The following is a 26,653-nucleotide window of genomic DNA, read 5'->3' on the forward strand; positions in this document are numbered from 1 at the left end:
GAATGAAACTGGACCACTTTCTTGTACCATACACAAAAATAAATTTTAAAACTGGATTAAAGATCTAAATGTGAGACCTGAAACCATCAAAATCCTAGAAGAGAACACAGGCAGTAACTTTTTTGACGTAAGTTGTAGCAACTTCCTTGGGGTATGTCTCCCGAGGCAAGGGAAACAAAAAGAAAAAAAAAAATTATTGGGACTACATCAAAACAAAAGCCTTCTGCACAATAAAGAAAACAATCAACCAAACTAAAAATCAACCTACAGAATAGGAGAAGCTACTTGGAAATGACATTTCCAATAAAGACTTTGTATCCAAAATACATAAAGAAATTACACAACTCAACACCTCCAAAAAAAAAAAAAACGATCAAATTAAAGAATGGGCAGAAGACATGCATAGACATTCTTCCAAAGAAGACATACAGATGGCCAATAGATACATGAAAAGATGCTCAACATCACATATTATCAGGGAAGTTCAAATCAAAACTACAGTGAGATATCAGTCTACACCTGTCAGAATCCTAAAATCAGCAACACAAGCAGCAACAGATTTTGGTGAGGTGAAGAAAAAGAAACCTTCTTACACTGTTGGTGGAAATGCAAACAGGTGCAGCCACTGTAGAAAACAGTATGGAGATTCCTCAAAAAGAATTTTAAAACTACCCTATAATCTAGCAATTGCACCACTAGGTATTTACCCAAAGAATACAAAAATACTTCAAAATAATTCAAAGGGATACATGCACCCCAATGTTTCTAGCAGCATTATCTACAATAGCCAAATTATGGAAACTGCCCAAGTGTCCATTGACTGATGAATAGAAAAATAGTAATGGATAAAAATACAATGGAATATTACTGAACCATAAAAAAGAATGAAATCTTATCATTTGCAATGACCTGGATGGAGCTAGAGAGTATAATACTAAATGAAATTAAGTCAGTCAAAACAAAGAGAAAAAGAGAGAGGCAAACCAAGAAACAGATTCTTGACTATATAGAACAAACTGATGGTTACCAGAGGGGAGGTGGGTGAGGGAGTAGGTTATATAGGTGATGGGAATTTAGGAGTGCATGTGTCATGATGAACACTAGATGATGTATGAAAGTATTGAATCACTATATTGTATACCTGGAACTGATAAAATGCTGTATGTTAGCTAGCTGGAATCAAAATAAAACTTAAAAAAAATAAAAGGAAAGATTGAAAGTATGTATATTTGCATGTACATATATGTATGTCATTGTACGTCATAAATACACACATGTGGATCATTATTTGTTGAACACTTTCCATAATGCATGAATCTGAACAGAGGGAATAATGGCAGCTTGACTATGACAGATAAGAAAAGTATGTAGTAGGTAAGGGCCTGGTTTCCTGGCCCAGGACTCAGAGCTTTTGAAGGAAGTGAACAGCAATTCCCAAGCCAAGCCTATGGAGTGTAATGGGGTGTACTGATGTAGCCCACTGAAGGGTTCATCGAGGTAGGGAATACAGGGAAAGGCCCTGAGAAAAAATACCCAGCATGTTCCCATGCTTCCCTGGATCTGGAAACTATTATTCCTTAATCAAAACCAAATTTAGATGTGGCCTCCAAGCCTTTCCTAGATACAGGAAAACTTGGATTCTCAAGTACAAGAAAGCAGATAATTTTCAAAGCAATCATTAACTCTAGAAATATAAAGAAGTTGTATAACAAGTAATCATAGAGTATCACCTGACTTAGCAGTGTACAGTATTTACATAGTCACAGTAAGGAAAACACAGAACATGGATTTTGAGGAAAAAGGTGAAAAGAATGAATGAGAGACAATTACCTAGGGAAGATGCAGTGGAAGAAGTAGGATGTGTAAGTGAACTACAAGTCTTATCTATATTAGGAAGACAGTAGGGACAGCTGGGTTGGCTCAGCAGTTGAGTGTCTGCCTTCAGCTCAGGGCGTGATCCTAGTCCAGGGATCAAGTTCCACATTGAGTTCCCTGCAAGGAGGCTGCTTCTCCCTCTGTCTATGTTTGTGCTTTTCTCTGTGTCTCTCATGAATAAATAAATATTTTTAAAAATAGAAAGACAATAGATAATGTCTAAAATTGATAAATCAAAAGATGTTATTTAAAAATGCAGAGAGAAGAATAGTTAAGAGTTGACAGTTGATTAGAGGAGTAGTGACAAGAACTATATTTTGTATAAAATTTGGCATGTTTGGGCTTATATTTGCATATATCAGGGCATTTTTAAAATGTTTTTTTAAAGAAGCCTTTCTTGAACTTCCCCATCCTCCTGCATTGAGCCCCTTCTGCACTAACCACATAGAACAGATGCAACATGTCTGCCTCCCTTCTCAGACTGGAAGGACTCTCTTATTCGCTGTATGTCAGAGTCATGCCCAGTGTCTAACACCTGAGAATTGCTTAGCAACTGTGGGGAAGAGTGGATGAATACAGTTGAATAATTGCAAACCAGCTGAATAATTGCAATTGAGACATAATCTTAACCAGGTCTTTTAGGAATAGGAACCACATAACAATGATAGTGATGCGAATAAAATAATAATTATTATTATTGGATTTCTGGAAACCCCAATACCTCTATCCCCTCTAACCTGGGTTTTACCAACAAGCCCTGATGTTTCATTCAGCATAGGGCATGCCTACTGAATTTGCCCCTTACATCCCACCTCCTATACTAGCCCTCTACCAGACCCTCCTCACTTCATACTTAAATGACTGACTGAATGACTGACTGGTCTTTCTGTGCCTTAGTCTTGTCTCTCAGCTTTCCTTCCACCCCCAAATAGTCCTGTATCAGGGTTTGTTCAGACTTCCCAGTACTCCACTCTTGTCACATTCTCTACACCTTACCCTCTGGAGTTTAAGGTTCTCCTGATCTTTGAGCACTTCCAGAACCTGGCCTTGCTGCCCCATCCCACATTACCCCCCAACACCTTCCCAGAGCTCACCACCCTGCAGGCCAAGCCAGTCTTCATTATTGCATCACACTGAACCCCCCTTCCCACTTTTTGTTATGCCAGACTTCTTTTCACCCAAAAGACCAGAGCATTCCCGTGGTCTGGGAATATAATTTTATTGTTGGGACACCTACAAATAATCTTTATGTATTTAATTAATAACTTATTGCAATTTCTCTTACTTTTCTACTATGGAAAACACTTTGGCTTTTCCTTCATAATAAAATCAACCTTCCTAAATAGAATTTGCCTTTAGGAATAACATCATTATTTCCTTTATCAATAAATATAACTTTCAATTTTGACAGATTAATAAAATGAATCTTATGTAAACTGTTCTTCTAATCAAATAATGTAAGAGCCTGATATTTTAAAAGAAGTACAGACAACCTTAAATACTACCTTTCTTTCAATTTCAAAAATTATTTTTCCTGTTGTTGTCCTGCAGTCTTCAATATGTCTTAATTTCTTACTAAATGATTACTTTCTCCTTTTCTTTAACTCAGGCAGACCATTTAGAGAATTCATTTGATGAAGTATTGAGGAGTCTAATTGTTTAATGGGCAGAAATTAGTCCCTGCAAGAGTACTTTAAAAACTGGCAAATACTAGGCATAATTACAAATTCTTTGGAAGAATCTATTTCTGTACAATAGGTTAATTGGCTATAAGTAGGCAGCACTGGCCACCATTTAAACCCAGCTTCCGATTTCATCTACGATTTTTTTTTAACAAATATAAGTGGCTAATTATGATCAAATTAGTCCCCTTGAAGTAACAATTGGCTACTTATCCCTGATTTTCAGGATTTAAGTGGTCTAACGCACCTGCAATTAGCTTCCCACTAGCATACTGCCTACAGATTCAGAGTTATTTCCCAAAGTTGTCAAAATCTTGCCTCATGATGATAACTCTACAGCCAGATGACCAGTGACTGGTTTAGATTATGGTGACTTCTTTGGAAGAATCAAGGCAATTTTTAAGAAAACTGAAGCCAAAATAGAGTTTTGCTTCAGGGAGGATATTGGTTTAGGTCTGATTGATCCAGACAATTGCCTCAATTCTCTGAATTATCCAAATGTAGATGACATGTTCATCTATGTGATTATAGAAAGTACTTACTCTTCTTTTCTTTATTTTAGTGGTGCAATCTGTGCATAGACTTGGTAGCATTTACCAGTGAAATATTCAAGGGAGCAGTGTTCCAGTCATTGGATGGAATTATTGTCTCAGCTAACTGTAAGCTACGGAAGATCTTCACTTTAAAATGCAAGCCTCAAGACACTGCTGATAAAGATGGTATGTTGAAGTTGCTACTATCAAGATTTTTTAAATCCCCAATATGTTTTTAAAAATAGACATACCTTTGGATAGTATTAGTACATAGTAGTGGTTTTTCTAAATTTGTTTTATTTCACTGTTAGATAGATCGAACATTAGATCTATCCTCTTAACAAATTTTTAAGTGTACTATATGTTATTAGTGACTATAGGTGTAATGCTGTACAGCAGATGTAATGCTGTACACACTAGAGAGTGCTTCTTAATTTTGACCAAAACCCAGTGATTAGTAACTCCCCATTTCCCCTTCTCCTCAACCACTAACAACCACCATTCCACTCTGATTCCATGAATTTAACTATTTTTGATACCTTATGTAAGTAAAAGCATATAGTACTTGTCTCTCTGTCGTTGGCTTATTTCACTTAGCGTAAGTCCTTATGGTTCATCCAAATTGTAGCATATGTCATTCTTTACTCTGAATCATGTTTATTTTTATTGTAGCTGAATGTCACAAAGATATGTTTTTGTGTGGGTTATTTTTCTTTGTTGTTTATGATATCATTTACCATGTGAATTAGTCAAGATTTTTAGTTGCAAGCAATAGAATCCTCTCTAAGTAGTTGAAACAGAAAAAAAGAATTTATTTAAGGAAATTAGCCTTCATAGAATCTCAAGGATATCCAGAAAGTCAGGCTTGGGGGCTACAGCCAAGAACAAATGCAACCCCTACCACAAGACTGCCGCAAGGAAGACCCCTAATAGCTACTGAAACTGGAGAAAGACTCCATAAGACACAGCATAATGCTGGGCTCTAGGTTCCAGAATTTCTGTTATTGCTGCTCTGGAAAACTGGATGTCTTCTTCCTCACTACACTGTTCAGAAGTAGACTTTTTCATGTTTCTCTGTACTGTATGAAGTCAGATATGGCTGTATCTAATTTGTAGAGCCTAGATTACATGCTGCAAGAGTGGCTAGCAAAGTGAATATCTGATTCCTGACTAAGGAGATGGGACTTACTGTGTATCAAAGTCACCAAATTAATAAGGGTGTTCAAAAGATCTCAACATTCAGGACACCTGGGTAGCTCAAGTTGAGTATCTGCTTCCAGCTCAGGTTGTGACCCAGGGGTCCTGGGATCAGCTCCGCATCAGGCTCCCAGCTAGGCAGAGGGAGTCTACTTCTTCCTTTCTCTCTGACTCTACCCCCATCGTGTCTCTCTCTGTCTCTCTCTGACTCTCTCTCTCTTTCATAAATAAAATCTTAAAAAAAAAAAAGTCAGCATTCAAAGGTCTCCACCATTGTCCAGGACATACTATTTCATTACTCTGTATACATTTCATGAAGTCATTTGAGATAAATTACATTTATATATTAACTTTCTAACTATCATGGTAAAATAGTAAATGAGTAACTCCTCATATTATTTCTAGAAAGATAGGAAATATACACATTAATTTTTCATTATATGATCAATAAATACTCTACAGACAACAGAACCATCTAGAATTTATAAGATGGCATAAATTCACCTGCTAAGCTAAGACAGTCTTAAGCAACTGAAAGTATTGAAAGAATACTGATGCTTCCTTTTGATTTTCGTCTGGGATTATTTTTAACAAAATCAATTTTTCTAGAAGCCCAGGAAACAGGGCAGCACATAAGACGGCAAAGGTGATGTCTTAGAAGTTTGTATAAAGTAGACTTCAGACTTATGCTCCATCTGGATAAGCGTCTGAGAAATCCTTGTGTGGTTCACTCTGTGGAACAGGACACTGTGCCTGTAAATTTCATTTGATAATAAAACACAGCAGTGCATTAACAGCTCCTCAGAGAGATTACAAGCCAGGAAGTGCAGCCACTCATCTTATGTAGCATTTAAAGGCGGCTATACAAGAAAGTGAAAGCCTTCATTTAAAAAAAAAAAAAAAAAAACCACCCATCTAATAAAAAAACCTCAAAATATATAGAAATATATGTGCATTCTATATCAGATCATAGGAGGTGAATCATAACCTGATTAATATTTTTAAATAAGTGTAAGGGAAAAGAGAGAGGAAGAGACACAGGCAGAGGGAGAAGCAGGCTTCATGCAGGGAGCCCGACGTGGGACTCGATCCCGGGACTCCAGGATCATGCCCTAGGCCAAAGGCAGGCGCTAAACCACTGAGCCACCCAGGGATCCCCATATTATAAGCTTTTTATATAATTTAGAAACATTTACAAATCATAGGTATTCAGTTTTGGGAATTAACACAGAGTAAACACATTTCTGTAACCACCACCCAGATCAAGAAATAGAACATTACAAATATCTTAGAAACCCTATTTATAATCCCCTCCCAATCATGACCCTCTCTCTTCTTCTGAGAGGTAGCACTCTTCCAACTTCTAACACTATAAATTAACTTTATCTATTTTTGAAGTTTATTTAAATAAAATCATACAATACATATTCTTTCATATATACATTCTTTAACAAAATACTGTGTGAGATTCATCTGTATTGCTAATTTAATTACTGTGCAGTATGTCATTGTGTGAGGGTACCACTGTTTGTCTATTTTTGGCTATTTTAAATAGTGCTGCTGGAATCATTCTACATTTCTTTTGGAGCATCTAGGTAGGCTTTCTTTGGATATTAAGGAGCTGAATGAACATATTTAAGCATTCTTAATTTCAGTTATATTTTTTTATCCTAGAACTTCCATTAGATTCTTTCTTAGAATTTCCATTTCTCAGCTGAAATTCTCTATTTTATTATCTAATTTCTCAAATACATTAATCAAAGTTATTTTAAAAGCCTTGGCTCATAATTCTAGTATCTGTCTCTCCTGTTTTCTCTTGTCCTTGTATCCTGATAGGTCTAATTAGTTTTGGGTGAATACTGGACATTTCAACTTAGAACCTGTACAACTATTTTGAAGCTCTGAATTGTACTTTCTCCAGAGATTTAGATTCAAACAAAAATTTTAAAAGAAAAATCCCAAGAGACTGAAAATAGGATCAAAATGTTAAGAATATTAGAAGTAGTCCAAGAGGACCACTAGTAAAGTATTAAGATTCTAAAATGAGAGACTAGAGAAAATAGGAAGGTGATATATAGGAAGGCCAGGTGTTTTCACATTGACATAGCTCATCAAAAACAGAAAAAGAAAAAGAAAGAAAAGAAGAGTCACCATTGTGTGATTTCAGAATAGGAGGAAAAAAAGGATGGTCTAAGATTCCAGATTTTTTTTTAATTCAAGTTGCATACAAGGGGATAGGAATAAGAATAATGATGTCTGACTTCATAAAACAACGTTAGATGGTAGAAGACCTTAAAATTATATCTTCAAAAGTCTAAGGAAAAATTATTTTCAACTTAGAATTCTATCCCATCTAGTCAATTGTTTTTGTCTTCCAAATATTTATTTAAATTCTAGTTAGTTATTATAGAGTGTAACATTGGTTTCAGGAGTATAATTTAGTGCTTCATCCCTTACATATTAATACCCAGTGCTAATCCTAACAAGTGCACTCCTTAATAATACCCATCACCCATTTAGCCCATCCCCCTACCCACCTCTTTCCATCAACCCTCAGTTTGCTATCATTAAGAGTGTCTTATGGTTTGCCTCCCCTCTCCTTCTCTCTTTTTCTTTTCCCTTCTCATGTGTTCATCAGTTTTGTTTCCTAAATTCCACATATGAGTGAAATAATATGGTATTTGTCTTTATCTTTCTCTGACTGACTTAGGATAATACAGTCTAGCTCCATCCACATCACTGCAAATGGAAAGATTTCATTCTTGTTGATGGTTCTTGATAACTACAGTAATATAGTCATATTTTGATTATATAAACATTGGGCTGAATGCACCTCCTTCAAATCTGAATTTTTGTATCCTTTGAGTAAATACCTACTACTATAATTTCTGGATTGTAGGGTAGTTCTATTTTTAACTTTTTGAAGAACCTCCATACTGTTTTCCAGAGTGGCTGCACCTGTTTGCATTCCCATCAACAGTATAAGAGGGTTCCTCTCTCTATGTATCCTCACCAACATCTGTTGTTTCCTGCTTTTCTTCCCCTGCCCTCTAGTGATATACCTAGTAAGGAGTTGCTATGGCCTAGGTAAAAGAGGTTGCTGCCTGTGTTCTCTTCTAGGATTTTGATAGATTCCTGTCTTACATTTAGTTCTCTAATCAATTTTGAGTTTATCTTTGTATATGGTATAAGAAAGTGGTCCAGTTTCATTCTTCTTCGTGTGGCTGTCCAGTTTTCCCAGGACCATTTTTGTTGAAGAGATTGCCTTTTTTTTTTTCCGTTGGATATTCTTTCCTCCTTTGTCAAAGATGAGTTGACCATAGAGTTGAGGATCCATTTCTGGGTTCTCTATTCTGTTTCATTGATCTGTGTGTCTGTTTTTATGCCAGTACCATTGTCTTGATGACTACACTAACATAGCTTGAAGTACCAAATCGTGATGTTACGGCTTTGGACCGGAACAAGATTTTCTTTTTCAAGATTGCTTTGGCTATTCAGGTCTTTTGTGGTTCCATATTTTTTCCAAACACAGAAATTAAGTATCAGATTTAGAAGCTATGGCTGAAAGGCTTGAGAATAGTTGCCTCTGCATTGCAGGACGAGGGGATGAGTGAGGTGGGAGGGCAGCAGTTAGGGATTGATGACTTTTTCTTATAATTTTATAGTACCATTTGTATTTTTTAACAACATACATATATTTTGTTTTATAATTAATTTTTTAAAATTTTATTTGTTTATTCATAAGAGAGAGAGAGAGGCAGAGACATAGGCAGAGGGAGAAGCAGGTTCCATGCAGGAAGCCTGATATGGGACTCAATCCCGGGACTCTGGGATCACGCCTTAAGTCAAAGGCAGATGCTTAACCACTGAGCCACCCAGGTGTCCCTATAATTAATTTTTTAAGTGAATGGATAATCCAAAAAATTCCAAGAAAAAACATTGGTATGATTTCTTCTTAGGTTTTCAGAAGGCCTGAAAAAAGCCTCATGTGTGTGGCATCTCAGATTGCCTAAAATGTTCTGAATAGGCCTGGGGAAGCATGCTGTGGTCAGGGTGCTGTGGAATATAACCCCGTATTCCTCACTTAACTGTCAGGACTTAAACTTGCACAAGTGCTCACCCTGTCTCTATGCTTCAGTTTCTGCGTCAGTAAAATGAGGATAATTGTTTCTTGGTTAAGTAAAATACTATTACTTTACCTCTGAAGGAATAAAGTGTGTAAACCAAGAACATCTTGGAGAAGTTAAATTGTATTGTAGACACTAAAGATACAGATTAATGGTCCCATAATCCATTGCTGTAATCACATACCAACTTTGTGCTTTTTGTGAGTTCTGAACATCTCTGAGTGTTGTTTCCTCATTAATTACTATAAGGTTATTGTGAAGACCCAATGAAATATAAAAATATATGTGAAAATACATAAACTAATTCATTATGTAGATGCTAACCATTTATCTGCTTTCTATAATCATGCACTGAGATGACACAGCCTTTGCTTCAAGGAGCTTGACATTTCTCAGGGAAATTTACATGTACATGTAGATCATTATTCCTGGAGGAAACTTACCTAATGGGCTTTAACAAGCACTGGGAGGAGAGTCTGGACCACTTATGTCGTACTTGAGAGCCACTTGGAGAGGCACTTGAATTTCACAGACTTGCCAAGTTAGGAAAAACTTGACTAACATAAGGTTGCCAACTTTTGAATTTGCCAAATCAGAGCATTTAAACAGACAAGGAAAACTATAATTGTTCTGATCCGTTCATTAGTCGAAAAGACATTTAAACACACACACATTAGGAAAGTATTAATTTCAAAATAAAGGCTGACATTTTCACCACAGATCAGTAAAAATGACTTCACGGGTCAGTATCTATTCATAGAGCAGTGTTTGGTCTATACTTACCTAGAGAAATAAATTTTCTAAACTACATCCTGAAGGAAAAAAATAATTTCTCAAGTAATGAAAGTGGACAAGAAAGGAAAGCACTTTCAGGAAAAGGAAACAGTGTGTATGTATAAAGGCATGGCATCATGAATAGATCTGATGGATTCAAGGACCAGGGTTCAGTATGATACATGGGAATTCAGTATGATATGTGGCAGGATTGGGAGGTTTGATTTAATAATATTTTATTACTGGCTGCATACTTTGTGTCGATATAAAGAGGTAGAGCAAGTTTCCTATCCTTAGAGTTCTCTGTATAATTTTAGATACTGGAAAAGTAAACACTGCAAGAGTTCATTGTCAAGACAATTTTATAAAAGGGGACAAAGGATAACATAGTATGGGATAAATTGAGTGTCCCTGGTCAACGAGGTTGGCAGCAGAAGTGATAACAGTGATGACAATAATGCTAATAGAAGCAGTAGGTATTCTCAACCCTTTGAATATATTACCTTAATGCTCATACAGACTCTGTAAAGTAGATGTTACTATCATCCCCACTTTACAGTTAGGGAAACTTAGACACAGAGTAGTCAGATGCCCAGTGTCACACAACTCTTAGGTAGTAAATGCAGGTTTTGAACCCTGACAATAGGACTCAAGTTTATACTCCTACTTACTACAGTGTACTGCCTCTCTTGGGAGGATGGATGGGAGGGAAATTATTTAAAAAAAAAAAAAAAAAGGCAAGACATGTCATGGAATAAGAATGGCAGGATTTGGTGCCTGGAGGTGTTGAGGCTATCTGTGTTCAATAAGTAATGGATGTCCCTTTGTCTTTCATACTGAGGGTAGGGGGAAGGGTATTTTCTTCTGCAAAGACAGATCTGTTAGTCATAGTGTTGAGACTTTTATCATAGGAAACTCATTTACTTGTTTCTTACATTTCATTCTGAGATTCGATTTAAAGATACTGTATAGGGCAGCCCCTGTGGCACAGCGGTTTAGCGCTGCCTGCAGCCAGGGGTGTGATCCTGGAGACCCGGGATCGAGTCCCACATCGGGCTTCCAGCATGGAGCCTGCTTCTCTCTCTGCCTGTGTCTCTGCCTCTGTGTGTGTGTGTGTGTGTGTGTGTGTGTGTGTGTGTCAATAAATAAATAAAATCTTTAAAAATAAATAAATAAATAAATAAATTAAATAAATAAAATAAAATAAAATAAAGATACTGTATAAAATGCTTCCTTAAGCTCAGTACTCTGTTGTCCCTGGCTTATTTAAGCTGCTGCATTTCACTCTAGAATCTCTTAAACTCACCCAAGCTAGGAAATGTTGCCTAATTCCATTGCTGTTCTGTTTACACAGTGGGATATAATTGAAAGTGAATTATTGGGACCCTAAAAGAAGAAATTAACCAGTTTTTCATTTGTCCAGAGGAATGGCTTATGTTGGACAAGTAGTAAAGCACACTGATTCAATTGAATCTATGACTTGTATGGTTCCTGAGGGAACACGGACTGGCATTTTTAGGCATCTGTTTGATTGAATTATTGATTAACTTGTATCATTCTACATTAAAAAAAAAACAACATATGTATAAATAGTTAGATAAGAAAGACAAGAAGAAAGAAAAAAGAAGAGAGGAAAGAGCATGTTATTATCCACTAGGCGTGGACTTATGCTCTGCCAGTGATGATTTTACAGGTCTCCTGACACCCCATTTCAGTGCTTTCTAAAATATCAGCACTTGGGCATATGTGTTCTGTGTTCAGAAATGCAAGAAGAAGAGAATAATTAAAAGTATGATTTCAGACTGAGAGTCCCTTGAGGGTATAGGTTAAGTGTCCATATTTTTACCTCTAGCACATGACCTGGCACTGGTAATCTGTCTTATATGTTTGATGAATTAATGAAGTAAGAGTTCGCTAATTGTTCGTTCAATTATTCATTCATTTACTCTCTGTATTCGGTAAGTCTTTATTGAATGTCAAATAATGTGAAGAAGATTATCCCTTCAAAGGCCACAGAAAAAACTAGAAATACTGATGTATTGCCTTAATAGACTCAATTGAGCTGGAAAGGGCCTTAGAGATCATCTAATACAATGTCTTAATTATACAGAGAGGAAAGTAAGGCCCATGGAAATAAGGCATCTTGTGCTGAGGTCACAGAAGGTGGAACTCTAGGCCAGGCCTCTGCCTATTCCTTCCTCAACAGTATACAAATTTACCTTTCTCAATAACTGGAATCCTTTAGAGTTTTTAATAATCATCATTATTGAGTATTTTCCTGCCTCTCTATCTCCATCTAGGTCAGGCACATCAAATTCAGCTCTCATTAGTTTAAGGCTGCATTCCCACTCCTTTCTGCAGTGAAGCTGAACTTAGATTGCCCTTGCCTAGTAAACCACCATAGGGCAAGAAAAAGGGGGGTAAGAACTCAGCATAGCTGAGGTGCCTATTTTTGGACCAATAGTAGATCCCAAAAAAATAGGTTATGAATATCTATATATTAAGACACAGACTTATTCTGATTAAAATCCCAATTGTAGATATTATAAGCATTATTTATTTATTTTTTAAATTTTTATTTATTTATGATAGTCACACAGAGAGAGAGAGAGGCAGAGACATAGGCAGAGGGAGAAGCAGGCTCCATGCCCCGGGAGCCCGACGTGGGATTCGATCCCGGGTCTCCAGGATCACGCCCTGGGCCAAAGGCAGGCGCCAAACCGCTGCACTACTACCCAGGGATCCCTATAAGCATTATTTATAACAGAACTTCATATCTTAAAAACTCTTAAGGATAACAATTCAGTTATAATGTCATCCCAAATAATTAAATACCTGGAATAAATTTAATCAAGAAGATGAAAAACTTGTTCATTGAAAACTATAAAATATTGCTAAAGGAAGTTAGAGAATACCTAAGTAAATGGAAATATATCTGGATTGAAGGACTTGAAATTCTTGGGTTTGTTTTTCTTTTTTTAAGATTTTATTTATTTATTCATGAGAAAGAGAGAGAGAGAGGCGGAGAAGCAGGCTTCTTCAGGGAACCTGATGTGGGACTTGATCCTGGGGCTCCAGGATCACGCCCTGGGCCAAAGGCAGGCCCTAAACCACTGAGCCACCCAGGGATCCCAAAAGAGTTGAAATTGTTAAGATGTCAGCATGACCCAAAGAGATCTAGGGATTCAGTGCAATCTATCAAATTTTGATGGCCTTTTTGCAGAAATGAAAAAGCCAATCTCAAATTCATATGGAATGCAAGGGATCCAAACAGCCAAAAACAACCTTGAAAAAAAGAAGAACAAAGTTGGAGGAGTCACACTTCCCAATTTCAAAACTTAATTCAAGAGCAAGAGTTGCAGTAATCAAAACAGTTTGATACAGTTAGAATGGACATATATACCAATGGAATAGAATTGAGTCCAGAAATGAACCCATATATCTAATTTTGACAGGGGTGCCAAGAACATTCATTAAGGAGAGAAGAGACTCTTCAACAAATGGTTCTGGGACAATTGGATATCCATATGCAAAAGAATGGATACCTCACACCATGTATAAAAACTAACTCAAATGGATCAACAACCTAAATATAAGAGCTAAATAAAACTCTTAGGAAAAAATAGAGCTTAGTCTTCATGACCTTAGATTTGGCAATGGATTCCTAGGTATTACCCCAAAGTACAGCAACAAAATCTTAAAAATTGATAAATTGGACATTAATACTTAAAACTTTTGTGTATCAGAGGACACTATTAAGAAATTAAAAAGACAGGGATCCCTGGGTGGCGCAGCGGTTTAGCGCCTGCCTTTGGCCCAGGGCGCGATCCTGGAGACCCGGGATCGAATCCCACATCGGGCTCCCGGTGCATGGAGCCTGCTTCTCCCTCTGCCTGTGTCTCTGCCTCTCTCTCTCTCTCTCTCTCTCTCTCTCTCTCTATGTGACTATCATAAGTAAAAAATTTAAAAAAACATTTTTTAAAAGAAATTAAAAAGACAGCCTACATAATGAGAGAAAATATTTGCAAATCATATCTCTGATAGGATAAATATTCTGATTCTACATATAAAGAGTATATATATAGAATATTCTGATATCTTCCAGTATCTGGAATATGTAAAGGACTCTTAAAACTCAACAACACACAATCCAATTTAAAAATGGTTGAAGGAATTAACTGTTATAGATATTTCTCCAAAGAAGATATACAAATAGTTGACAAATGTATGAAAAATTGCTTAACAGAGTTAGTCATTAGGGAAATACAAATCAAAACCACAATGAGATACCACTTCACACTCACTAGGATGGCTATAATTTTTTTAATAGAAAAGAAGTGTTAGCAAGGGTATGGAGAAATTGGAATCCTTATACATTGTTAATGGGAATGCAAAATGGTTCACCCTCTATGGGAGACAGTTTGGCAGTTCCTGAAAATGTTAAACACAGAATTACCATATGAACCTGCAGTACCAGTCCTGGGTATATACCCAAAAGAATGGAAAACAGATACATGTACATGCATGTTCATTGTAGTGTTATTCACAATAACCAAAATGTGAAAACAGCCCAAATGTTCATCAGATGAATGGATAAACCAAACATGATATATATTATACACACAGAAAGTCACATACTGCATGATTCCATTTATATGAAATATCCAGAATAGATAAATCCATAATGATAGAATGCAGATTTATGGTTGCCAGGGACTGGGGGTTGGAGGGATGGACAGAAACTGGCTAATGGATAAAGGATTTTGCTTTGGAATGATGGAAATGTTTAGGAACTAGATAAAGTGGTGGTTGCACAGCATTGTGAATGTACTATGTGCCAATGAATTGTTCACTTTGAAATGCTTAATTTTTATTAAGATATAAATGTGAATTTCTCCTCAAAATATTTTTTTAAAAACTAAGGGCATGATTCATTTCAGGATAGCCAAGTGTTTGATGTATCTCAGGCTTATTTGCCCCTTTAAATATCAAGACCTTTTATTATTAAAAAAAGCACATACTAAGATACAGTGGTTTTGTTTCCATTATAATGAAATAATTGACATAAGTATTTGTTATTAATAATAAACACTTATATGGTACTTGCTATGTATCAGGAACTTTACTTAGGCCCTTACACACATTAACTTATTTAATCATCACAACAATACTATAAGGTATTACTTTTTTAATTCCTGTTTTACAGGATAAGAAAACCAGGGCATGGCAAGGTAAATTACCACGCCAAAGTCACACAGCTAATGAGTGATATTCTAATGCATAAAATGTTCTATATATGTTTTAAAATTGATGACTTAATTTTTTTAAAGATTTATTTATTTGAGAGACAGAGAGAGAACAAGCAGGAGGAGGGCCAGAGGGAGAGAGAAAGAATGTGCAGCAGACTCCCACTGAGCACGGAGCCTGATGAAGGACTCAATCTCACGATCCTGAGATCATGACCTGAGACAAAATCAAGAGTCAGACTCTTACCCGAATGAGCAACCCAGGTGCCCAGTGATTTAACTTTTAAAGCTAGTTAAGATCCTCATCAGAGATACTCAACACCTACAGAATGCTTCATTTTATGATGGTGTTATAGCCAAAGAAAGCGGAACAGGATTACAAAGTCATTCACTCAAACATTCTAATATATTAACTCATACTGGGAGCAAAAACAGAAAAAAACAAACAAACAAACAAAAAAACACCATTTGGTTGTGTTTTAATGCTACATGAGCAAATCTATTGGTGTTTTTGTGGTTTTTTTGGGGTTTTTTTTGTTGTTGTTGGTTTTCTCTTAGCCGTTTCCTCCATGTACCATTTTGCCATTCTGAGCTGACCATTCCAGCCAACATTGTGTTCTTTCAGATTTGTTAGCAAAAGCACTTTAAATTCAACTGTGTCATTTTCCGACGTTAATCGAGCAATCTGCATGTTTCCATACACAGTCTCTTACAAAAGATAGAGCTTGTCTGGAAGAATAATGCAGATAGGCCCTGGTCCCTTAGTATCTGATTATCAGCTTGATTTGTTATTTGCCATCTGAGAAGAAATATGTGATATCCAAATAAAATGTGCATGGAATACTTGTCAGCATATGGCAGAGCAAAGAGCCACTAAAGAAGGAAAGTGGAAGAATTGGCAGCTGCTTTTAATCTAGGTCAGCTGTTAATAAGGGGCCTTCATCCATGACCATTTATTGAGCATCCCCTCTGAACCAGATGCTATACTAAATATATTGTTGGGAGTCTCTCACTATTCTCTCCCACACTAGCAGCCCTTTGGCAGAACTGTCTTCTTTCAGTTCCTAGAATACACCAGAGTCTTCCTGCCTTTAGAGACTTCGAATGCTGTGTTCCCTCCACCTGAATGATCCCTTCCATTCATTTCACCAAGCCACCTTCTGCTTATCTTTTATGACTCAGCTTAAATGCCGCTTTATCAGAAGAGACTTTCTTTTTTTTTTTTTTTTTTTTTTTTAAATTTATTTATGAGAGAGAGAGAGAGAGAGAGAGAGGCAGAGACATAGGCAGAGGGAGAAGCAGGCTCCATGCACCGGGAGCCCGATGTGGGATTCGATCCCGGGTCTCCAGGATCGCGCCCTGGGTCAAAGGCAGGTGCTAAACCGCTGCGCCACCCAGGGATCCCAGAAGAGACTTTCTGATAGACTTTCTGGATATTACCTCCCTCATAACACCTTGAACTTTTCCTTCAGAGCACTTAACAAAATTATAATTAGTTATTTGTAATATAATTTGTTTCATATTCTCTGCTAGGTGTAAACTTTAAGACCAGAACTGGGTCACCCTGGCTCACCACTAGATTCCCTGGCATCTAGTAGAGGCTCAATAAATATTTGCTGAATGATAAAATGAGTAAATGAATGCATGAAGGTAGACCATACCCTCTATGTACTCAAAGATTAGCCCTGTTTATTTATTATATAGGATCCATGCTGTGTTCAGAATTCTTATTTTTTAATTAAGCCATGAATGCTAAAAAATAAAGTGACGTAGATACTGGATATGGAGAAGAGAGTGTTTATTGGTGAGGTGGGTGCTGGTGGGGAGCTGAGTTAACTTCCACTTCGGTCTATCAAAACATCCAAGTACGAGGTCATAAGCTCTTTCATAGTTTGGTTTCACAAAAATGAGGCAAAAGATCCTCTCCATGTATTCTACACTTAGAAAGTCAATAGCTGCTAAATGGGCTTACTAATTCCTCTTTATTTTAAAAATAATAAACCAATAGCTTTTTTCTTTGATTTCTCCTTTTATTGTAGGCTTTATACTGCTCACAGTCTCCCTTGATGAATAATCTAATGAGTTAGTGAAACAGCTGTGGGTGCAAAGGAGAGTAGATGTATAGAAAGGAAAAATGGCACAGAAGGGATTTATCCTTTTACTGTGAAATCTGATTTGCATGTCAGCCACAATCCTATAAAATTCAGATTAGAGTTTTGTAATAGTCTCTGCCTTGGATTTTGGGTTACCAGGGATTTTCTGGGTATTTCTTGTTACTTGAAACTCAGGTTTTGTTTTGGATACATTTCAGGCTTTGTATGGCATTGTACCCTGTACCATCCATTCAGTCCCTATAAGCTAAAAATTCCATGATTTGTCTTCATGTGATTGAGAATACAGCATTTTATTTCAGGGTCTTATAGCCTACAGAATTCTCTGTTTTGGGCAGACCGAGTGGCTCAGTGGTTTAGCGCTGCCTTCAGCCCAGGGCCTGGTCCTGGAGACCAGCAATCGAGTCCCACGTTGTCCTGCATGGAGCCTGCTTCTCCCCCTGCCTGTCTCTCTCTCTCTCTCTCTCTCCCCCCCCTCTCTCTCTCTCTCTCATGAATAAATAAGCAAAATCTTAAAAAAAAAAAAAAAAAAAGAATTCTCTCTTTCAATATAAAATCTTTAGTTTATCCGTATTAGGATTAATGTGGAAATTATCTTTTTGTACCTTAGAAGAGTTTGAAATAATATGTCAGATATATTTGGAGTTAGTTTACTTATTTTTCCAAATATTTTCTATTTTGAGAGTTTATTTACTCAACTACTTTGTATGATTTTCTAAATGCTCATGACAAATAAGAAATGGACCAAGAAAGAACACCTGAAAACTAAGATTTGTAAAGCTACTGCATTTTCAATGCCTGGAGCATTAGGACACTTAGAAACCATTACATTGCTGATGAGTATTTAAGTTTTTAGTTAAATGATTCATTTCCTCTTCAAGATTAGGATATTAGGATCTAATTAGGAAACTGCCATGACTTGGGTACATATAAGCCTAACATCATTTTCCTTTATAAACGTGGTTAGAGTTTATACTTGAATAGGATGTTTTTCAAGGAATGATTGGTTGAATTTTTGTTACTATGCACATTCACATACACACTCACAAATTTTTTCCACTAGATTCTAAAATTAGAAATTTTACTTATAAAAATTGAAAACATACACACATTTTTATGTAGAAGAAAATAAAGCCTATGCTTAAGCTAACCATCAAAAGTTGTTTTACACTTTGATGTATTTCATTTTAGTCTTTTTGTCACTCACACATTTTATTTACTGATTTTCTACAGTAGAGTTAGAGTTTTGTTTATATTATTTTCACTTAACTTTCTATCATGAGTCTTTCCCATATCATTAAGCCATCTTCATAAATAGAATTTCTTGTGACTCTTTACTGATAAATCAAGTTGTTTATTTTTCAGAAATTATAAACACTTATTTACATAAATATCCATCTGAGTTTCTGATTTTTTTTTTTTTTTTTTTTTTTTTTTACTTTAGAAAGGACTCAGATGCCTAGGTGGCGCAGTGGGTTAAGCAGCCGACTTTTGGTTTCCACTCAAGTCATGATTTCAGGGTCTTCAAATCAATCCCACTGTGGAGCCCCATTGATGCTCAGAGCAGAGTCTGCTTAAGACTATCTCCTCCTCTCCCTCCGCCCCAACCCACTTGCATGCACGCGTGCATGCGCTCTCTCAAATAAATTTAAAAATCTTAAAAAAAAGAAAAAAAGATTTGTAGAGTGAAATTACTGAGTAAAATGGCATATACATTTTTAAGACTTTGATACATATAGTAAAATTGCTTTTTGAAATACTAATACTGATTTAATTCCTGCTTAATACATATGACAAGGCTTAATATCTTTGCCATAAGAGAGGGTCATACAAATAAATAAGAAAATAATGTTCTAACACGAAAATAGGTTCAGAACATGAACAGAAAATTTACTAAGCTGGAAATTTGTATATCCATTATATCCGTGTAAGTATATATGAATGATATCAAATCTCATTAAGAATATAAACTATACTAATAAAAATACTATTTTAATTATAATAAACTGTTCCTTTCTTTGAAAGTATTCAAAGGTAAGATGTTAACAGGGGAAGCTAGGTAAAAGGTACTAGGGATTCTGTACTATTTTTATAATTTCTGTAGATCTAAAACTATTTCAAAATAAAAAGTTAAAAAATTACTCATATAATGGCTCTAGGTGCTTGTTGAAATACATCTTTGTGTGTATTGATCTCACATAAATGAGCCACCATACTTCCAGAAATCTGCATCAGAGCATACCTAACTAGCTGTTTTCTTGAGTCACATTCTGGTATTGAAAAATAAGTGTAAAATATATCCAATGAATGCTCTCATTTATTGCACAAGTCTCTGAACCTGCTGTTTGTTATATACTTTATCTTAATTGTTTCCTAAAGCCCTACAAAGTAAGCCCTACAAAATTACAATGCTCATTTTACAGATGAGAAAGCCGAGGCTGTAAGATTGAGTAACTCATTCAAACTCATACTCTAAAATGTTTTATTTTAATTGGTTTCATTTATAAGATATGTCCATTTGGCAGAAATGACTTACATTTAGGGAATGAATGTTTGTCTTTATTTTCAGCTGGGAAAGCTGTTCCCTTTCCAACAGATGAACCTACAGACATTATTCCACGGAGTTGCCAACTAACGACAGATGTTCCACAAGTCACACAGCTGCTAAACATGACTAAACTCCGCCAAACTGAAATAAAATTTGGTGGTCATCCTCTAAGTTCCGCAGAATCAGGTATGCATCAGGGACTTAAATTATAATCCTATTTATTTGAAAGACCAAAAAAAGGGTTAAAAAAAAAAAACCACTGCAATGACGTTTTATAGCTTAAAATTAAATATTAAGTCACTCTAACATCAATTCATGTCTGTGATAATCATTTTAAATTTCTCTTTAGCAGCTAAAATATTTTCTGGGTTTATACATACCCAATCAAAACATCCTAAATTAGTCTTCTCCTTTTCCTGTATGCTTCCAAACCCAGCCAATTATACTTCTGAAACATCTCTCCAATCTCTCTGCTCCTCTATCCTATTGCTGCTTTCATTGATGAAGTCCCCACCATTGCTCATCTTAGCCTCCCAGTTAATCTCCATATCACTGTTGAATTATCTTTCTGATAATAGAAATAGAAATATGATCATGCCTCTCTTCATTTAAAGACCCTTTAATGCCTTTCCTACTATCTTAGAAGGCAAAATGAGAAAACCCTTGGGAACTTACACAAAGCCAACCTCCTCTATCCCAGCTTACTCCAGAGTTTCATCTCTCCTTCCCCATATGCAATTTTCTGACCCCTCTGTGGGTTTGCACACATTCATATTTGGGAATCACTGTTTCTTTGCCTAAAACAACTTCTTTGTCTTTCTGCCTGGAAAAACTCCCAATTCATTTTTCTAGGTCCAACTCAAATGCTACCTCTTCTGTATAGTCTTTCCTAATTCTAACAAGGACTGTTCTCTTCTATGACTTTTTTCCTTTCTTTTCATTTTTTTACAATACTTTTTAATATCTCTGCTTTTCCCAATAAAGTGTGACTTCCTCCAAGAAGAATGCTGTACCTCATTCTTCTATATCCCTAGCATCGAACACAGTATTTGCCACAATGTTTTCATGCCACGGGCTGCAGATTCAAATTATTATGGAGACCAGTCAGATTACATAAATGAATAAAGTGGGCTGGATGCCTGGATATTTGACATATAGAAACCTATTCTACTCTTCAGTGAACCTTATTGGGAGTAGAGGGGGTCATTAGGGGAAAGGAGTCAGCTAGTGCTTCAAAGAAATTGTTCTCTACTGTTCAACTGTTCAAACAGTAACATTAACAACTATGCAAATGATAGAATAAATGTTAGTTAATACTCAGCCCTTGTGAGGGAGCATTAGGGAGTGGTGAGGACTATAGCAAATTATAAGCTCATTCTCCATCTAGAAAGGATACTGCAATTCCATTCTAGCCACGTGTTGCCTTGAAGAATTCATTTACAATCTCACCAGGTCTTCCTTTTTTTTTTTTTCCCCAAGAGGTGCTAGGTAGTTCAATGTTAATGCTAAATCTTCCAGTTTTAAAATATTGTCTAAGTTCTAAAATTTTTTGAAAACACTCTATGAGCCTAATGAGCCATGCCAGGGCTACCAGTTTTGAACCTTTGTAATAGACACCTGTAGCTCTTGACCAAATGAATGAATAGTGCATACAAATCAAGAAACCTAACATTATTTAGATGAGTGGATCTCAACTTCCTGTTTGTTAGAATCACCGGGGATATATTATAAATAATTTATGTAAAAAATATTTTTTCCTAATGTCTCTGCTTCATCTTCAGAGATTCTGATTTAACTGACCTTGTATGGATATTTTTTAAATGTCTTCAGTGATTCTAATGTGCAGCCTGGTTTGAGAACCACTGGATCACTTACCCAAACAAAAGTCCTATGGCTCAGATGGCACTCAGAAACACAAAAGTAACCCCAAGGAAGGTAAAGTGATGGTTGTAAAAAGCCCTTATGAAGGAAGGAGTAGGTCTTGAAAGTATTCAGTAAATACTTGTGTAAGTTTTTATTATAAATGTAAGATTTATGGAAGTATAAGGTGGTACAGAAGTCTGAGCAAAGACAAGGAGACAGCAAAATGCATGGATGAGTTTTCTGAGGGATTAGTAAAAGGAATGGCCTCAGTAGCCAGAATGGCTGGGTCAGAAGAATATGAGAAGAATGTGCCTCCTACTTCTAAAGTAGAGACACAATAATGCCTTTTTTAGGAAGATGAATTTGACATTGGAATTCAAGATGAATTTTTAAATCAAGACCAGAGATTAAGAATTACAACTCAGGTGTCTTTGCAGCCATCTGGGCATAAAATGTCACTGGCAATGTGGTAAGTGTTGAACTTAAGAGATGCTGCAGCAGAAACACAGGCAGGACTTGATTCTCAGATAACAAATGGAGAAGAGAGCAGTCTCAAAGTTTGAGAGAGGTCAAAGTAGAAGCTGGAGAAAAGAGACAGCCATGATCAAATGAATGAGAAATGGAGTGTTTAGCTCTCTATATTTATCCTGTATTCATTTATTCTTGATGTATTTTTTTAAGATTTTATTTATTTATTTATTTATTTATTTATTTATTTATTTGAGAGAGAGAGGGAGCATGAGTGAGGGGAGGGGCGGACCAAGAGGGAGAGGGAGAGAATCTCAAGCAGACTCCCCACTGAGCACAAAGCCCAAGTAGGGCTTGATCTTATGATCCTAAGATCACGACCTGAGTCAAAACCAAGAGTTGGACACTTAACCCACTGAGCCACCCAGGTGTCCCTCTTGGTGTATTTTGCATATCTCAATCTTCATCAGCATTACATGTCCTAAATTGCATATTCCTAGAAAATTGGGATCTGTCTTGTAACTTCTTCAATATAAACCCTGGCAGGGGCCTATGTGTCAGTAAATACTATATTTCTAAACTCTTTATTACAAAATTTTCAAGCTTCCGGTAAAGTAAAGAGAAGACATTGGATCCTCATGTCCTTGTCACCTGTTTCCACAATTGCCAACTTTAGGCAGGACATTTTAGTAGCACAGGGCACAGGTAATGAGAATTTGAATATTTATTATATATATACTATATTGAGAGAGAGAGAATATATGTAGCCTATGTTCATTAAAGAACCTTTAGAAAATATACAGGAGGATGAAAAAGATCTCACTCCACAGGCAACCACTGTAAACACCTTGGGTCACAAATCAATCTCAATGGAAAATTCACCAAAGAATGAAAGGAGCAAGCATATTTTTGATAACCAAACACTCTATCTGTATCTAATAGGCTGTGAATGCTTTTATTAATAGAAATGACTAAGCTGTAAAGTCCATCATATAACTCAAAGAGCAATTGTGAATGCTCTTCTTTTCTCTCTCTAGCTTAATATTTTAAGAATTAATTATGTCTTTAAATGAAAATATAAGTCTGTAAGTAGATATTTTAAGTGTCTTTTTTTAATTTAAAGTTCAAGGACATGTATGATGCTTGAGATTAAAGAGGAATTTGAATAAATATTAATTGCATCATTAACTCCATATATTATAATTAAAGAGAAACTTTCTCATAGGCCATATTTGATCCCAACTTGTAGTAGAGAATATTAGTATATATCTTGCAAATTCCGTAAATGGGATCTTAATATATATTAATAGTCGACTTGAGTCACATATACAGAAAATTAAAAATCAGGGGTGCCTGGGTGACTCAGTTAAGCATCTGACTCTTGATCTCAGCTCAGGTCTTGATCGCAGGTTCATGAGTTCAAGCCCTGCATTGGGCTCCACACTGGGGATGGAACCTATTTAAAAAAAGAAAAAATTAATAATCATCACTTAATAGAATACTTCATCTGCTCTGTGGATCCCAATTTTATTTCTATTCCATGATAACCATAAGGTTTATGATAAGATTACATGAAAATACAGTAGTCCTCCCTCTTCTGAGGTTTCAGTTACCTGTGGTCAACTGTGGTTCAAAAGCAGATGATCAGAAAGTCAGTAGTAGCCTAACACTAGGTCACACACCTACATCATTCACCTCCCTTCATCTTGTCTCATAGTAATTTTATCATCTCACATCATTACAAGAACAGTGAGTGCAGCACAAGAAGATATTTTGAGAGAGAGGGCACATTCACATAACTTTTACTTCAGGAGGAAAGCATACACATTTTATTAATATTTTACATGTACAAGGGAGCCTTTAACTTTTATTACAATATATTGTTATAATTGTTCTATTTTATTATTAGTTGTTAATCTCTTACTGTGCCTGATTTATAAATTAAACTTTATCAGAGGTGTGTATGTATAGGAAAAAACAGCTTATATGTGTTTTGGTACTTATCCATTTTCAGGCATCCATTGGAGGCCTTGGAACATATCCTACAGGGATAGGAGGAAGCTAGTATACATTGAATTTTGTAGTTCTCTTGCTACAAAGACTTTTCAGTTGCTAATTTCATCATTTGTGGGTTTTTGAAACTTACTATAAATTAACATAATAGTAATTGTTCTTTGTATGAGATATTTTATTTGCAAGGTGTAGCTAATGAATAATGCCCAAGGGCAGACTTGCTAATCTTGGAAAAGCCAGGAGATATTACTTCATTTTAACTATTTGTTTTTGTGTGTGTCTGAGAAATGGACTCCCCATGATGAGAATTTTTGAATTGCATGAGGAAATGACTGTGCACTCTTAAAATTGACTGTACAGTATATTTATGTAAATTGCGGTACTTTGTTAGAAATGCACACACTGAGATCCCAATGAAGCTACCACAAAAAGAAGTAGTTGCTTCCTATGGGGGTATGTTCATTTGAGCAAAAAAAAGGAAACCTTGAAACTTCCATTTTAGAGTGCATTTTGTTGAATGTCATGTAACTTGATTGAAAGCATTTAATAAAATTAATAAGATAATTGTGTTTCCAAGAAGCCAGTGTTACCACACTTCTACCCTGTTCATTTTGTCAGTTCCCACTGCACATTAGCTAATGACTATTAGTCTGCAGAGAACAGCAGGGTATCTGATGATCTTATTTTCATTAATGGGATCCCAGTTTAATTGAACCAGAGATCAAGTCTCGTTGAAGTTGAGCATTCGGCTACTAATGGCAAGATGCAATGGTCCACTAAACACAAATCAAAACTAGTGATTTGCTTAAAAATAAGGAGGCAGTTTTCCCAAGTGCCTCTTTTCCACAGTAGCAGTGTTATTGGGCTTCTCCTTTTTCAGTAAGAAGAGACTGGCATCCTTATCTCGTAGTACAATTGCAAATAGGTTAGTTAATGCATTTTGCAAAACAATGAAATAATCATCTAACTACAGTTGGTACTGGTGAGATCTTATTAGAATTTCTTCTTTGGGTTTCACATTATGAAAGCAAAATTCAATTCAAGTAACAAAATCCACTGTAAAGGAGAATCTAAAGGAAAAAGGATTAGATTGTGACTTCAGGAAAAAAAAAAAACGCTTTTCTCCTCTTTTTTTTTTTTTTTTTTTTTTTTTTTTTTTTTTTTGAGGGAGAGAGTGTGTGAAGGGGGTAGAGGTGGAGGCACAGAGGGAGAGGGAGAGACAAGAAAGAGAATCTTAAGAAGGCTCCTCGCTCAGCATGGAGCCTGATGTGGGGCTCCATGTCACAACCCTGAGATCATGACCTGAGCCACAATTAAGAGTTAGACCCTTAACCGACTGAGCTACCTAGACGCCTCCAACAAAACACTTTTCTGAACTCACACTTTTGGCAAATCCTTGTTGGTTTAAAAAGATGCCACAATTTGCCCAGTGTCCAATAATAAATCAGAGTGAACTTGACTGTCCCTTACATTTGAATTATCTACTTTAGTAAAAATAAGGCATATCTAGTCACATTCCTTCATTAAAATTTTTTTAATATGAAAGGAATTTAGTGTGGATATTGATCAGTATCTGTGAAATTTGTTACAGCAAAGATGTCACAGACCATATATAGAGTGAATTTCAATTTTTCTGTGATATTGCCACCAAATATTGAAGATTTTGATATATAAATATTAATATAATAGTAAATGTGAAAAACACATCTAATCTGTTGCATAGTTGTGCTACTTTTACAGAACTGACTTGTTCCAGCCTTTACATTTCTCCTTTACATGTCTATTATAGCATGGCTTATAATGACAAAACTGGAGACAAATTACTTGTGCATAATAGGGAGTTGATTAAATACCCAGAAATAAGATATTATAGGTGCGGCTCTACACTGATCTGATCTGCTTGTGATGATCTGGAAAGGTCTCAAAGCTCTATGTCTCTGTCAGTAACACATTGAAAGCTAGGGTGTTGTCTCTGTATGAGCCCACTGGCATAGTAAATAAACAAGATAGTTACCTAGGGATGATGGTGTAGATGTACCTTTTTTAAGGAAATACAAGAAAATTAGTAATAACCTTTAGGAACAGGGACTAGTAGAGGCAGGAGCAGGAAAATAAGACTTTCATTTCTCATATCTTCATCTGCTAGAGATTTGTAACTTCCTGTATCTATTCACAATTTGTGATGTTAATAGATAATGTTTGAGCAACACAACGTA

General features: G+C 36.0%; 1 protein-coding gene across 18 annotated transcripts in view; it reads left to right on the top strand.

Moving 5' to 3' along the window:
- CFAP20DC (CFAP20 domain containing) overlaps positions 1-26,653 on the top strand; it is a 243,572-nt gene that overhangs the window by 110,390 nt on the left and 106,529 nt on the right. For all 18 annotated transcript variants that reach the window (XR_005374855.1, XR_005374854.1, XM_038565983.1 and 15 more), the window contains 2 exons: positions 4,120-4,276; positions 20,115-20,279. Coding sequence is in view for 16 of the 18 variants with exons in the window: in XM_038565983.1 (XP_038421911.1) it covers positions 4,120-4,276; positions 20,115-20,279 (322 nt within the window). In the remaining 2 variants the exon portion in view is untranslated. The remainder of the gene's footprint in view (positions 1-4,119; positions 4,277-20,114; positions 20,280-26,653) is intronic.

The sequence above is a fragment of the Canis lupus genome, chromosome 20 (assembly GCF_011100685.1).
Source record: "Canis lupus familiaris isolate Mischka breed German Shepherd chromosome 20, alternate assembly UU_Cfam_GSD_1.0, whole genome shotgun sequence".
NCBI lineage: Eukaryota > Metazoa > Chordata > Mammalia > Carnivora > Canidae > Canis > Canis lupus.